General features: G+C 46.7%; 1 protein-coding gene across 1 annotated transcript in view; it reads left to right on the forward strand.

Annotated features, from left to right (window-relative positions):
- The first annotated feature begins 234 nt into the window (after positions 1-234).
- The window catches only part of DGAT2 (diacylglycerol O-acyltransferase 2), a 68,421-nt gene continuing 52,165 nt past the window's right edge, over positions 235-16,490 (forward strand). Inside the window, exon 1 of the mRNA XM_028725885.2 lies at positions 235-442. Coding sequence (XP_028581718.2) covers positions 403-442 — 40 coding nt within the window. The 5' untranslated portion in view covers positions 235-402. The remainder of the gene's footprint in view (positions 443-16,490) is intronic.

Raw genomic sequence — 16,490 nt, forward strand, 5'->3', positions numbered from 1 at the left:
GGAAAGGGAAGAATTGATGGCAAGGGGGGAGCTGGGGAGAGGCTTCGCAACGCCTCTCCAATCCCACCCCCGCGTGGCCATTTCCCTATGGCGCTGCCCCCCCACTCCGTCACCCTCTCCCCCTCTTCCAGCCCCGTGAATGTCCCGGTCCGCCGCGCGGCGTCACAATCCTCCGTGGCCCCGCCCCCGGCCAGGTGCTATAAAAGGACGCGCCGCGCGCCCTCGTCCGTCTGCTGCTGCTGCTGCCGGGAGAAGGAGACGCAGCTGCCTCCGCTGGCTTTGCTGCGCGTCCCCCCGAGCGAAGCTGCGCTGTTCCCGGCTCGCGAGCAGGAGGAGCGCCGCTGCCACCCCGGCGAGGGATGGATCGGGGCCCGAGGCCGCTCAGGTTGCAACGCTGAAGCCATGAAGACCCTCATCGCTGCCTACTCCGGCGTCTTGCGAGGTACGGGTAGTACCCAAGGAAGGGGGAGAAGGATGGTTGTGGCTGGAGGAGGGGTTTTTTTTTGGGGGGGGGGGGGAAAGAAGCATGGGCGTAGATCCACCAAAATTATTAACAAGCATTGAAATGAACGCAGGTTTTGCTCGCTCCCCCCCCAGTAGAAGCCTGCAAGGCTGCCCCCTCAATGTCTTTTTTTGGGGGGGGGTATTTTTACCCGTGATTCCCCCCCCCAAAAAAAATATGCTTAACTTTTACTGCGTCCTTCCTTTTGGCAGATCAAGATGATCAAGTGCCAGCGAAAACGGCAAGGTTTTTTTAGCGGGGGCAATTAGAGTAAGATCTGTTATTTGCCTATTGATGTCAACCTCCCAAATGTATTTTCTATAGTTAGGTTTTTACCTCTATCTTCAGTATGTTTTTTTTTTTATTGCTACGGCTCGTGGCTGATGCAAATAAAGACTCTTCTGATTTGACAACTTTAGGGAGTGATCTCCTAAAAAGAAAAATTTTTAGCTGCCCCCCAAATCCTGGCAACGCCCATGGGAAGAAGGGATATTCAATTTTATAGTCTATACTCTGCATGTAATCTCTGAATGTCAGGTAGGTTCTCTATCCCACACTCACTCACATCTCCTTCATAGAATCTCCATTATTGTAACCTGAAGCCATGGGTTCGAGTCCTACTCTCTGGAGCAGGAGAAAGCAAGCTTGCGTCATCTTCTGTGTGACAGCCCTGGAGATATTTGAAGATGGCTATCATATCATAAATGGCATTTCCAGTCCCCCCCCCTTTCTGCCCCTCCCTACCTTGCAGTTTTAAGGGGGGGGGAGCAGCTGAAGTAAGTAACAATTCGCCAAGAGATAGCGTCCAGCAGGGTTGCCAGCTTTTATAAAATTGGGGAGGTAAGCCCTGTCCCGCAAAATTGATCTCAGAAGATCATATGTCAATATGAATGGCTATTTCAATCAACTGGGGGAGCCCCGAAATATTTTATTGTGGGGAGTCTGAAAGGCCTCGGTGCCTAGGAGTTGGCTCTTATGAAATGCAGCGGGGCAGATTGCAAAGGTGGAAGCCTCAAGGTGTGTGTGTGTGCACACCTTGGTGCCGGGAAGAATGCTGTTGGGTTGAGGTGTGATTCCATGTGCAAAAGGGGAAGGGAGAATGGTTATCTGCAATCTTTTAGCCAGCTTCCTTATTCGTGTCTCAAGGAGGTGCGCCATAACAATGGCAAAAGGGGAGCTAAGTTTGAAACGTTGAAAGATCCACAAGAAAAAGCCGGCCATTCTTTTCAAAAGAAGCTAGAACTTCTTCAGAGACATGGAAAAGGCAAGTTGGAACGCAGGTGTCGTCGGTTGTTTGTGGAAAGTGCAGATAATGGGTGCCTCTCGTATCTGGACAGGAATGCTGTTCCACAGAGCAGGGGCAGTGTTACTGCGCAGATCTGAGATCTCTGGAACTTGCAGGAGAAATTGAAGGATCTTCTTTGGCCATCGCTCGTAGCCAAGTAAGATCGCCTTCCATAAACATGGTTTTAACAGTGAGTCCGTAAGTGACTGTGGAGGCCAATTCTGGACTCACACGTCCTTCCACAGTGGGGACATAGGTTTCCGGGCAGGAGTTTGATCACAGTGAAGGTTTGCCAAGCATGCCTTCCTCTTAGCACATTTCTCCCTTGTGTCCTGAGTTCGAGTGTCTTCAAAGCCCCTGACACCTTTGGGAAAGGCTGTTCTCCAACTGGAGCGCTCACAGGCCAGTGTTTCCCAGTTGTTGGTGTTTATGCTACATTTTTAAAGATTTGCCTTGAGCCAGTCTTTAAACCTCTTTTGCTGACCACTGGCATTACGCTTTCCATTTTAAAATTTGGAATAGAGTAGTTGCTTTGGCAGACAATCATCAGGCATCCGCACAACATGACCAGTCCTGCGAAGTTGGTGTTATAATAATAATAATAATAAATTTTATTTATATCCCGCCCTCCCCAGCCGAAGCTGGGCTCAGGGCGGCTAACAACAATCAAATAACCAAATAGTTGAATAATCACACATTCTAAAATATTTCATTATAAAAATTAATTAAAATCAAATTGATGGCAACCAAAATACTGTGCAGGTTGCCAGAGGAGGGAGTCAGGCTGCGCCCTGACCAAAGGCCTGGTGGAACAACTCTGTCTTGCAGGCCCTGCGGAAAGATGTCAGGTCCCGCAGGGCCCTAGTCTCTTGTGACAGAGCATTCCACCAGATTGGAGCCGCAGCCGAGAAGGCCCTGGCTCTAGTTGAGGCCAGCCTAACCTCTCTGAGGCCTGGGACCTTAAGGATGTTTTTATTTACAGATCGTAGGTTTCTCTGTGGGGCATACCAGGAGAGGCGGTCCCGTAGGTACGAGGGTCCTAGGCCGTATAGGGCTTTAAAGGTTAAAACCAGCACCTTAAACCTGATCCTATACTCCACCGGGAGCCAGTGCAGGTGGTATAGCACCGGGTGAATGTGATCTCGCAGCGAGGACCCCGTAAGGAGTCTCGCTGCGGCATTCTGTACCCGCTGGAGTTTCTGGGTCAGTCTCAAGGGCAGCCCCACGTAGAGCGAGTTACAATAATCCAGTCTGGAGGTGACCGTCGCATGGATCACAGTGGCTAGGTCAGGGCGAGAGAGATAAGGGGCCAACTGCTTAGCTTGGCGGAGATGAAAAAATGCCGCCTTAGTTATAGCTGTAATCTGCGCCTCCATAGAGAGGGAGGTATCGAAGATTACACCCAGACTCTTAACGGACGGTGCTGGCACCAATTGCACCCCTGCAAGAGATGGGAGTTGCCCCCTCGATCCCATATCGTCCCGCCCCAGCCAGAGGACCTCTGTCTTCGCAGGATTTAACTTCAACCGGCTCCCACGTAACCATCCAGCCACAGCTTCCAGACATCTGGTCAGTGTGTCTGGGGCCGAGTCAGGATGGCCATCCATCAACAGATAGAGTTGGGTGTCATCAGCATACTGATGGCAACCCAGCCCAAAACTCCGGACAAGCTGGGCGAGGGGGCGCATAAAGATGTTAAAAAGCATCGGGGAGAGAATCGCACCCTGAGGCACTCCACACACCAAGGAGTGGCGCGATGACAATTCCCCCCCAAGAATCATCGCTTCGACACGGGTGATCTTTGCTTCTTCCAGTACACTGGCATTAGTTCGCCTGTCTTCCCATGTTATCTGTGACGGCCAACGCCTTGACCCAGCAGCAGATGGGTAGCCAATGCAAACGCCTCAAGCAAGGTGTTTGCATGTTGGCCGTGGTTTGCCCCACCATGAGCAGCCTAGCCATTTTGTTCTGCACCAGTTGCAGCCTCCAGACCAACCCCCTAGGGCAGCCCCACAAAGAGCACATTGTAGTAATTCAGCCGTTTGGGTACTGATGCACAGATAGCTGTGGTCAAGGTATCCCGATCCAGGAATATCCGTAGCTGTCTTAAAAGGTATCCTTAACTGCTCAGGGCACCTTTGCCAGCTGCAAGCAATGCAGCCTGATCCATTTTATCAACACCCCTCTTCTCTAGCCTCTTCCAACATGCTTCTTGGTTGTTTTCCTACCTTCCTATTCTGGGATAGCTGAACCCCTTTTTGATGGACTTTTTGGCTCCATGGTTGCCATATGGTACAATGCACCATTCTTCCTATGTTCCCTAGAACTCACATTGATAGAGCTCTTTAACACTCTGTTGGCCCTTAAGGTTTATTTACCCCCAGGTATTTTACCTGTGGGGACGCAGGTAGCGCTGTGGGTTAAACCACAGAGCCTCTTGAGCTTGCCGATCGGAAGGTTGGCGGTTCGAATCCCCGCGACGGGGTGAGCTCCTGTTGCTCGGTCCCTGCTCCTGCCAACCTAGCAGTTTGAAAGCACGTCAAAGTGCAAGTAGATAAACAGCTACCGCTCCGGTGGGAAAGTAAACGGCGTTTCCGTGTGCTGCTCTGGTTCTCCAGAAGCGGTTTAGTCATGCTGGCCACATGACCTGGAAGCTGTACTCCGGCTCCCTTGGCCAATAAAGCGGATGAGCGCCGCAACCCCAGAGTCGTCTGCGACTGGACCTAACGGTCAGGGGTCCCTTTACCTTTACCTATTTTACCTGTGAGGTCCAACAAGGGGTTGGTGTGGAGTTTTCCTCTGTTGTTATTGCAGCTGCTTAAGGACTAAACAAAAAGCAGAACGTTAACCGTACATGGAGGGGTCTGTACGAGTGGAATGGAGCTTCCATCTGCTGGTGCAGTCTACCTCGGAAAACTGGGTGCTGGTGGGAAAACAGAGGAGAGCTGTTTCCTTTGTGCCCTTCTTGGCTGTCAGGCTTCTCGGAGGAGTCAGGTTTGCCGCTATGGAAGAAAAGCAGACTTGAACTTATGGCCTGATCCCGTAAGGTGAAGCCTGAATGGGCCAGTGAGACTGTAAGCATATGAAACGCTAAACCCGTAAATGCAACGATGACCACAGATGCAGTGACCACAAGGAGATCTAGAGATGTGCAAGTATTGGGTGTAAACTAAGCATGCTCTCAAGCTTATTTTCTCTTGCTCTGGAGGTCAGCACCCGAACCGATGGATTCAAGTTACAGAAAAGGAGACTAAACATAGAATCATAGAATTGTAGAGTTGGAAGGGACCCCAAGGATCATCTAGTCCAGCCCCCTGGAAGGCAGGAAAATGCAGCTGTCCCATACAGGGCTCGAACCAGCAACCTTGGCGCTATCAGTACCATGCTTTAACCAGCTGAGCTAACCAGCCTGATATCAAGAAGAACTTTCTGATCTTAAGAGTTGTTTGACGGTGGAACAGACTCCCTAAGGAAATGGTGGAATCTCCTACATTGGAGGTGTTTAAGCTGATTTATTATTATTATTATTATTATTATTATTATTATTATTATTATTATTATTGCTTTTCAGATTTACACATTTCACTATTTTTGCAATCATTTTAACACTTCAAAACTTGACTTCCTTCCCCCTCTTTCTGTGGTTCCTTAAATTTATTTCTGATATCTTCTGCGTATCCAAATTAACTTACATTGCTCTTTTATTCATCTCCTTTCAGCATATACCCTTATGAAACTGCAGGTTATTGCAATAATCCTGCCAATGTTCTTATCTGTTTGCAATTTATCTGTAAATAGTCAATAAACCATTTCCATTCTTTTGTAAAAAGTTTGTTACCTTGATTTCTTATTCTTCCAGAGAGTTTTGCCATTTCTGCACACATTTTTGTGTTTAATCTGAGTTTTGATGGTCACGGATACTTTAGTTGAGATTCCTGCATTGCAGGGGGTTGGAATAGAGGACCTCTGGGTTCCCTCCCAACTTTAATATTCTATGGTTCTGTGCTATGTTAGGGCAGCAGGGCAACTTCTGCTTGCAGCCAGGGCTCCATGTGGACTTTGCATGTGGCTGGAAGCACCTTCCATGTTTCGGAGCAATAGCCTGAATTCTTTGTAGCGCTCATCAAAGGGCTTTGCACATTGGCAATCTTTACTTATTTACTTGGCTTTCGTGCTGTTGGCTTTCTGCTAAGGTGCTCAAGGCCATTCGCTGCCTCGCCATTGAATAGGCAGGACCCCAGAGGGACAGAGAGCAAACAGGGAAAATTATGCAAACAGTTCCCAGCGTTCTTTGGCCCTTTTGCGGGAAAGGCTGTGTTGCAGGTGCTCCCTGCCGATCCGAAATTCTCTGGAATGCAACCTGGCCTGCTGTGGCCCTTCTTCTTCGTGGTGGCTCCTTGTCATAGAATCATAGAGTTGGAAGAGACCACAAGGGCCATCGAGTCCAACCCCCTGCCAAGCAGGAAACACCATCAGAGCACTCCTGACATATGGTTGTCAAGCCTCTGCTTAAAGACCTCCAAAGAAGGAGACTCCACCACACTCCTTGGCAGCAAATTCCACTGTCAAACAGCTCTTACTGTCAGGAAGTTCTTCCTAATGTTTAGGTGGAATCTTCTTTCTTGTAGTTTGGATCCATTGCTCCGTGTCCGCTTCTCTGGAGCAGCAGAAAACCACCTTTCTCCCTCCTCTATGTGACCTCCTTTTATATATTTGAACATGGCTATCATCTCACCCCTTAACCTCCTCTTCTCCAGGCTAAACATGCCCAGCTCCCTTAGCCGTTCCTCATAAGGCATCGTTTCCAGGCCTTTGACCATTTTGGTTGCCCTCCTCTGGACACGTTCCAGTTTGTCAGTGTCCTTCTTGAACTGTGGTGCCCAGAACTGGACACAGTACTCCAGGTGAGGTCTGACCAGAGCAGAATACAGTGGCACTATTACTTCCCTTGATCTAGATGCTATACTCCTATTGATGCAGCCCAGAATTGCATTGGCTTTTTTAGCTGCCGCGTCACACTGTTGGCTCATGTCAAGTTTGTGGTCAACCAAGACTCCTAGATCCTTTTCACATGTACTGCTGTAAAAAAAAAGCTGTGATGCCCCATTCCCCCCACTTTCCTGGGAGTAAGTCTTGTTAAAGACCTGGCTTCTTATAAGACTTGCCCAGGTTTGTGCTGTTGCAACCTGATCTCTCCCTCTTAACCAAATTCAGGAGGGATTCCTTCCCAAAAAAGTGTACGGAAATCACAGCCCAGTGGAAACTAAAGACTCACCTTTCTTGAAATGCTTATTTTGCCTGTTAAAGTATTGGTTCAGAAAGCATGTACAGTGGTACCTCGGGTTAAGAACTCAATTCGTTCCGGAGGTCCGTTCTTAACCTGAAACTGTTCTGAACCTGAAGCACCACTTTAGCTAATGGGGCCTCCTGCTGCCGCCGCACCACCAGAGCACGATTTCTGTCCTCTTCCCAAATCAAAGTTCTTAAACCGAGGTACTATTTCCAGGTTAGCGGAGTCTGTAACCTGAAGCATATGTAACGTGAAGCATAGATACCACTGTACATTAAAAGTATTGGCTGTGAGCCTGTGTGAAAACAATAGTACAGAGGTACCTTGTTTCTCAAACGCCACAGAGCCTAGGAATTGCCGATGAGAAGGTCGGCGGTTCGAATCCCTGCGATGGGGTGAGCTCCCGTTGCTCGGTCCCTGCTCCTGCCAACCTAGCAGTTCGAAAGCATGTAAAAGTGCAAGTAGATAAATAGGTACCGCTCTGGCGGGAAGGTAAACAGTGTTTCCATGCGCTGCTCTGGTTCGCCAGAAGCGGCTTAGTCCTGCTGGCCACATGACCCGGAAGCTGTACGCTGGCTCCCTCGGCCAATAAAGCGAGATGAGCGCCGCAACCCCAGAGTCGTCCGCGGCTGGACCTAATGGTCAAGGGTTCCCCCCCCTTTATCTTGGTTCTCAAATGCCTTGGTACTCAAACAACTTGGAACCCAAACACTGCAAACCTGGAAGTAAGTGTTCTGGTTTGCGAACTTTTTTCGGAAGCCGAACGTGCTCCGTTTTGAATGTTGCACTTCTAATTTGAGTGCCGCACTTCCATTTTGAGTGTTACTCTGAGGTCCGTCTGTTTTTGCTATTTATTTTACATTTTTGTTGCTCTTTTTGTTATGTTTTTGTGACTGTGTGGAACCCAGTTCACCTACTGATTGATTGATTATGTGACTGCAGTACATTGTTTATTCCTTTCATTTTATGGATCAGTGGTCTCATTAGTAAAACTCATGTTAAATTGCTGTTTTAGAGGTTGTTTTTAAAAGTGTGGAAGGGATTAATCCATTTTGCATAACTTTCTATGGGAAAGTGCACCTTGGTTTTGGAATGCTTTGGTTTTGGAACGGACTTCCGGAACGGATTAAGTTTGAGAAGCAAGGTACCACTGTATTCAAATCTGCGTATTTGCAATCTTGTGGATTGTTGTTTTTTAAAGGGTCAGCCTAATTGTGGAGGATCTGTAACTGCACATTTTTAAGATGCTTGCATTCATCAAATAGATGTCTGTAGTTCCTTCAGGGATTTTTAAAAAAGTTAACAGCACTTTTAAGTATCGGAACAAGCCTTGTGAGATTGGTCAAGATTACCTCCAGATAGCGGATTAAGGTGTGCGTTTGCAGTGTAAAGAGTGGTTTGGGGTTTGCCCCGATTCAGAATGAAAAGGCCAGACCCCCCAAGTCATTATGGGTTACACATAATTTTAGAAAGAGTGCAAAACACAATTTGAGGTTGTTGTGTTTGTTTGTTTTTTAATGAATTAAATATTTAATCCTCAAAGTTTGGGGCTTTAGCCTCCCAGCTAAATGCCACCTGGTGTGTTGACGACAGAGCTGAGATCTCACAGCTCATCTTGGCCTGCATAAACTGCATTTTAAAGTTCACAACTTCCTCCAATGAATTATGGGAACTGTAGTTTATCCTGCGCAGAGATATACTTTCCAGAACACTTAACACAGTACAGCTCCCAGGATTGGGGAGGGGGGGCCTTTCATGTATTTTTATTTAGTACTTTTCAAGTTTACACATTTCACTAATTTTATACATATCGCTAATTTTGCAATCATTTTGACATTTCAACACTTGACTCCCCCCCCCTCTTTCTGCGGTTCCTTAAATTTATTTCTAATATCTTCTGCATATCCAAATTAACTTAATTTTCTCATTTATTCATCTTCTTTAAATATATACTCTTATAAAAACTGAAGGTTATTACAGTAACCCTGCCAATGTTCTGTTTGCAATTTATCTGTAAATATTCAATAAACCATTTCCATTCTTTTATTAAAAAATTGTTATCTTGATTTTGTATTCTTCCAGTAAGTTTTGCCATTTCTGCATACTGCATAAGTTTTTGTATCCATTCTTCTTTCGCTGGGACTTCTGCATCTTTCCATTTTTGAGCAAGTAACATTCTTGCTGCTGCGGTCGTATACATGAATAAGTTTATTTACATTTTAGGTAGTTCTGTCCCTATAATTCCCAAAAGGAAAGCTGCTGGGTTTTTTTTTAGTTTTACAAAGGTTATTTTAAACAGCCTTTTCATTACATTACATTACATTACATTACATTACATTACATTACATTATATATCATTTCCCAACAAGCTACAGCTCCCAGGATTCTTGCGTGATGGGTGTGTGTATGCGTGTGTGAAGTGGATTTTAAATGTATGTCACATGTACAAGCCAAGTAACTACACGGGTGCAAAGTAAACTCCTTGTACTGAAGAGCCTCAGGCTTAGGGCCAAATAGGACTCTCTAGGCCATAGGTAGGCAAACTAAGGCCCGGGGGCCGGATCCGGCCAGATCACCTTCTAAATCCAGCCCGCGGACGGTAAGGGAGTCAGCGTGTTTTTACATGAGTAGAATGTGTCCTTTTATTTAAAATGCATCTCTGGGTTATTTGTGGGGCATAGGAATTTGATCATTCCCCCCCTCCCCAAAAATATAGCCTGGCCCCCCACAAGATCTGAGGGACAGTGGACCGGCCCCCTACTGAAAAAGTTTGCTGACCCCTGCTCTAGACCTCTTCATCTGAACGTAAGACAAGCCTGCTGGATCAGACCACCCTATAAGCAGGATTTGAACGCAAGACCATTCTTTCTGGCAACCGTGGAGGTAGAGCACATCCATCGTGGCTGCTAGCCATGGATACCGCCATTATTATTATTATTATTATTATTATTATTATTATTATTATTATTATTCATATTGGCTTCCAAGTGCACACTTGGCAGGCTGGCGCAAAATAGGCAAAGCCACGTTAGAAGGGCAAAAATCCTTGGAAGATATTTCAAAACGTGCCACTACCTTTTCGTTTTTTAGGGTTCTTTTCCTGTTTTGTTGTCTTGTGTCATTGTTTCTCAGTTTCACGCAACATACGCCTTGTGTTCTAGGGCTCGTGCCGAAAGGCAAAACCACGTATAGTTGGCTTCAATGGTGGGTGGGGTTGCCCTGGGCATTTCCCCCTGCAAATTCACCCCCTTTCCTGCCCCCTTTTAAAAAATTTTACATGCTTTTGCCACAGGTATAAAGCTCTGCTGTATTTAATTTGTAAACTGCTTAGGTACAGGCAACCCTTAGATGACTGTTGGGGTGCCTTCTGACTCTACAATTCTGTTAAAAAGCTCTTTTTTATATAAGTAACATCTGTCTGCATCCTCAGATTCGTTTTTTGGAAATAACATCTCCTCTCCTAGGCTGATCTTGAACTGCTTTCCCCGGTAGCTCAGTTGGTTAGAGCCTGGTGCTGATAATGTCATGGGTTCAATTCTCATATGCGATTCATAGGCGATTCTATGAACCCCTCACTTGCACAGGGGTTGCGTTCCAGGTCATCACGCATGACGGTTGAACGTGTATATACGCCCCCCTTTCCATCCCATCATCCATGTCCATTGCACACCCTGGCTGGGGCTGATGGAAGTTGGAGTCCAGCAACATGTAGAGCGAGCAAGCTAGCTGCAGTTTCCCTATCCCTTCTTCTTCTTTGGCGATCCCTCGTAGCCGAGTGAGATTGTCTTCCATAAACACGGTTTCATCAGTGAGTCTGTAAGTGACTGTGGAGGCCAATTCTGGATCCACACCTCCTTCCACAGTGGGGACATAGGTTTCCAGACGGGAGTTGATCACGGTGAGGGTTTGCCAAGCGTGCCTTCCTCTTAGCACGTTTCTCCCTTGCGTCCTGAGTTCGAGTATCTTCAAAGCCCATGACACCTTTGGGAAAGGCTGTTCTCCAACTGGAGAGCTCGCAGGCCAGTGTTTCCCAATTGTTGGTGTTGATACCACATTTTTAAAAATTTGCCTTGAGACAGTCTTTAAGCCTTTTTTGTTGACCACCAGCATTACGCTTTCCATTTTTAAGTTCGGAGTAGAGTAGCTGCCTTGGAAGACGATCATCAGGCATCCGCACAACATGACCAGTCCAGCGAAGTTGGTGTTGAAGAATTTTTGCTTTGACACTGGTGATCTTTGCTTCTTCCAGTACACTGGCATTAGTTTGCCTGTCTTCCCAAGTGATGTGGAAAATTTTTGGAGACAGCATATGCAATAACTCTGGGTATTGCAGTTCTGTGAGGGGAATAGTGGGAGAGGGGGAAGGAGGTCCTCCTAACAACTTTCAACAACCTTTTGCGAACTACAGTTCCCAGGATCCTTTGCGGGGAAGCCATGGCGGTTGAAAGTGGTGTGAGGGTTTCTCCCTTGCGTCTTGAGTTCGAGTGTCTTCAAAGCCCATGACACCTTTGGTAAAGGCTGTTCTCCAATAGCTACACAACACGTCTTTGGGACCATATAACACCGGTCCTGAAAGACCTACATTGGCTCCCAGTATGTTTCCGAGCACAATTCAAAGTGTTGGTGCTGACCTTTAAAGCCCTAAACGGCCTCGGCCCAGTAGACCTGAAGAAGCGTCTCCACCCCCATTGTTTGGCCCGGACACTGAGGTCCAGCGCCAAGGGCCTTCTGGCGTTTCCCTCTCTGCAAGAAGCGAGTCTACAGGGAAGTAGGCAGAGGGCCTTCTCGGTGGTGGCGCCCGCCCTGTGGAATGCCCTCCCATTAGATAAACAACTACTCATAAACTTCCTGTGTGTCTTTCTTTTAAAAGAGTTTTTATTTATACTTTTCAGGTTTATACATTTCATTAGCTTTACAGTCAGTTTAACATTTCAAAGTCTGACTTCCTTCCCCCTCTTTCTGCGGTTCCTTATATTTATTTAATATCTTCTGCATATCCAAATTAACTTACTTTGCTGATTTATTCATCTACTTTAAGCATATACTCTTATGAAACTGCAGGTTATTACAACAACCCTGCCAATGCTTTTATCTGTTTGCAATTTGTCTGTAAGTATTCAATAAACCATTTCCGTTCTTTTATAAAAAGTTTGTCATCTTGATTTCTTATTCTTCCGGTGAGTTTCGCCATTTCTGCATATCCCGTGAGTTTTTGTATCCGTCCTTCCTTTTCGGGGACTTCTGCTTCTTTCCACATTGGGGCGAGTAACGTTCTTGCTGCTGTAGTAGCATAAATAAATAAATTTCTATACAATTTAGGTAGTTCTGTCCCTAAAATCCCCCCCCCCAAAAAAAGCTTCTGGATTTTATTTTATTTTTAACAAAAGGGGATGATTACCCCGTGTTGAGCTTTTTTTGGGGGGGTGTTGCCGAAAATCGAACACACACACGCGGCGAAAAATCAGCCTCGTCTGTCCCATCGCTGGCAGAACCCCCACTTTTTGGCATAATTTTTAAAGGAAAAGCCTAGTCTTATACAGTCATACCTTGGGATGAGTACGCTTCAGCTTAAATATTTTCAGGTTGTGCTCTGCGGTGAACCAGAAGTAATGGAGCGCGTTACTTCCAGGTTTCGCCGCTCGCGCATGTGCAGGTGTTCAAAATGACATCATGCTCATGCGCGGAAGCAGCGAAACGCAACACGCGCAGACATGCAGTCAGGTCTTACGTTCACTTCAGGATGTGAATGGGGCTCTGGAACAGATCCCGTTCGCATCCAGAGGTAGCACTGTACATAGAAAAGTACGGTAATTTGGGTATGCAGAAGATAGTAAAAATATAGTGGACGCTCGGGTTGCGAACGTGATCCGTGCGGGAGGCACGTTATAATAATAGCAATAATAATAATTTATTATTTGTACCCCGCCCATCTGGCTGGGTTTCCCCAGCCATTCTGGGTGGCTTCCATTCCATAGAAACCAAAGATACAGTAAAATATCACAGAGTAAAAACTTCCCTGAACAGGGCTGCCTTAAGATGTCTTCTGAATGTCGGGTAGTTATTTATCGCTTTGACATCTGATGGGGGGCGTTCCACAGGGCGGGCGCCACTACCGAGAAGGCCCTCTGCCTTGTTCCCTGTAGCTTTGCTTCTCGCAATGAGGGAACCGCCAGAAGGCCCTTGGCGCTGGACCTCAGCGTCTGGGCAGAACGATGGGGATGGAGACGCTCCTTCAGGTATACTGGGCCGAGGCCGTTTAGGGCTTTAAAGGTCAACACCAGCACTTTGAATTGTGCTCGGAAACGTACTGGGAGCCAATGAAGATCTTTCAGGACCGGTGTTATATGGTCTCGGCGGCCGCCCCCAGTCACCAGTCTAGCTGCCACATTCTGGATTAGTTGTAGTTTCCGAGTCACCTTCAAAGGTAGCCCCACGTAGAGCGCATTGCAGTAGTCCAAGCGGGAGATAACTAGAGCATGCACCACTCTGGCGAGACAGTCCGCAGGCAGATAGGGTCTCATCCTGCGTACCAGATGGAGCTGGTAGACAGCTGCCCTGGACACAGAATTAACCTGTGCCTCCATGGACAGCTGTGAGTCCAAAATGACTCCCAGGCTGCGCACCTGGTCCTTCAGGGGCACAGTTACCCTATTCAGGACCAGGGAGTCCTCCACACGAGCCCGCCCACTGTCCCCCAAAAACAGTACTTCTGTCTTGTCAGGATTCAACTTCAATCCATTAGCCGCCATCCATCCTCCAACCGCCTCCAGGCACTCACACAGGACCTTCACTGCCTTCACTGGTTTTGATTTGAAAGAGAGGTAGAGCTGGGTATCATCTGCATATTGATGGCATATTGCATATTGCATATTGATGGCATATTGATGGTTCTCAAGCCGCTGCGTCTGCAACCCGCAGCGCCATGTCTGTGCATGCGTGGGTTGCGATTTGGTGCTTCTGCGCATGCGCAAAGCGTGAGTTAGCACTTTTGCGCATACGCGAGTGCCGAAACCTGGAAGTAACCTGAAAACGCACAACCTGAAGCGTCTGTAACCCAAAGTATGACTGTAAAGGGAATGCAGAAAGAGGGGGAAGGAAGTCAAGTTTTGAAATATCAAAATGAATGTAAAATCAGTGAAATGTATATATCTGGAAAGTATAAATGATTTTAAAAAATAAAAATAGTGATTCCGAGAGAAGGTCGGCTCAGACCTCTGCACGCTGCCTAAGCTGGTGTACCGAATCGGCTATAAAACTTGAAAGCTTTTCTTGGTCTGGCGCCACAGCTCCTCAAGGAGCCGGGAACAAGCGGACCTCTGTTCGCTGGTTCTTGCTCTTTGCGCCGCTGCGCACGACTGACTGGGAGAAACCAGCCGAGCGAGCTTGACTTCACCGTTGTTAAACATGACCTTCAGCACCTAGCGCCAGGGGAAGGAATCAGCAAGAAAATGATTGATATCGTTATCTCTCTCCTCCCCACTCCAAACAGGAACATCTTAAAGATTAAGTTTTAAAAATAGGTCTTTATCCAGGGCAGGGTGGTTTAATGGCTAAGACTTCCTTTCACCTCTGGGCCGCGTGTAAAAAGGGTGTCTCTCCAGTGGATGGAGATCGCTTGAGAGCTCTTAGAAGTCTAGTTTGGCATTGAGCCGTATACTGATTAATTATTGTTCATATTAATAATATTATTAATAAGTCATGTTGGCTACTGAACCAGGTGACTCTCTTACACAAATCCGCACCGGTGCAAGTTACCCTGTGTTACTCAGAAGTAAGTCCTGCTGCATAGAATGGGGATTACTCTGGAGTAGAGTGGCTGGGGCAACCCTGTCAGATGGTTGGGGTACAAAATAATAATAATAATAATAATAATAATAAGAAGAAGAAGAAGAAGAAGAAGAAGTAGTAGTTTTAGGGGTTGCATTTGGCTTAATTTAAGTGCATCTCTTTTGCACCTGACTTCAGTTTATGGATCTTGGAGTTCCATTTTTTTTTTTTAATTTACAAAATCCTGCAACCCTGAAAGTCCGCCCTCCCCTGTAGTAACAGACATGACCAGTATGCTAATGGAGAATTGCACCATAAGCGCAATTAGCTCTTTATTCCAGCTGGGTAATTCTTTATCTTGATATTAAACCTTTGGCTTACGAGGGGGGAGCTAAGCCACTTACAAACTGGCTTGTGCGCTGAAAAGCATGGAAATTGCAAGCTAAGGAACCTGGGCTTAACCCCTGTGCCTTGTAAGCACATTTTTACAATCGCACAGATTGTGCTTATACGACTTAGGGAACCTCCACGTGCCCCTTTTATCGTGCATTCAAGATTTGCGCTCATGACATTCCCAATTTCAGTACTTTGCCTTTCGTACCTGCAAAGGTTTAGGGGCAGGTGTACCGCTTTGTTTTTGATCCATGCTTGTCACAGAGTTTCCTGCTGAAATTCTCCAGCTTTTTATAGCATGAACGTTCCAGAGTTGTTGTTTTTGTTCTGCCACGGGGAAAGAGTGCCCCCTCTGGATGGCCAATACAATGGTACCTCTGGTTACGTACTTAATTTGTTCTGGAGGTCCGTTCTTAACCTGAAAGTGTCCTTAACCTGAAGCACCACTTTAGCTAATGGGGCCTCCTGCTGCTGCTGCGCCGCCGCTGCACAATTTCTGTTCTCATCCTGAAGCAAAGCTTTTAACCTGAGGTAATATTTTTGCGTTAGTGGAGTCTGTAACCTGAAGCGTCTGTGACCTGAGGTACCACTGTACAGTAACAGTGGGGGACGTGGCCAATTGGAAAAATTAGAAATGGGGAGAAACGGGGACACTCCCCCATCCCTACTTAGGATGGAATGTCCCGCCCTACAAAAATTCCCCTGCAAATTAGAAACGAGAGGTTGCAAAGAGAAGCAACTTTGGCTCCCAGTATGTTTCCAAGCACAATTCAAAGTGTTGGTGCTGACCTTGAAAGCCCTAAATAGCCTTGGCCCAGGATGCCTGAAAGAGCATCTCCAACCCCATCGTTCAGCCCAGACACTGAGGTCCAGTGCTGAGGGCCTTCTGGCAGTTCCCTCATTGCGGGAAGCCAAGTTACAGGGAACCAGGCAGAGGGCCTTCTCGGTGGTGGCGCCTGCCCTGTGGAATGCCCTCCCAGCAGATGTCAAGGAAATAAACGACTACCTGACTTTTAGAAGACATCTGAAGGCAGCCCTGTTCAGGGAAGTTTTTAATGTTTGATGTTTTATCACTTTATTATTATTATGATTGATAATATTCTGTTGGGAGCTGCCCAGAGTGGCTGGGGAAACCCAGCCAGATGGGTGGGGTATAAACAACAACAACAACAAATGAAATCATTTCGTTCAGCATCCTGTAGTTTAGCAAACCCGTTTAATGCACTGTTTAGGAGAGTTTTTAATGTTTGAAG

The sequence above is a fragment of the Podarcis muralis genome, chromosome 4, assembly GCF_964188315.1.
Source record: "Podarcis muralis chromosome 4, rPodMur119.hap1.1, whole genome shotgun sequence".
NCBI lineage: Eukaryota > Metazoa > Chordata > Lepidosauria > Squamata > Lacertidae > Podarcis > Podarcis muralis.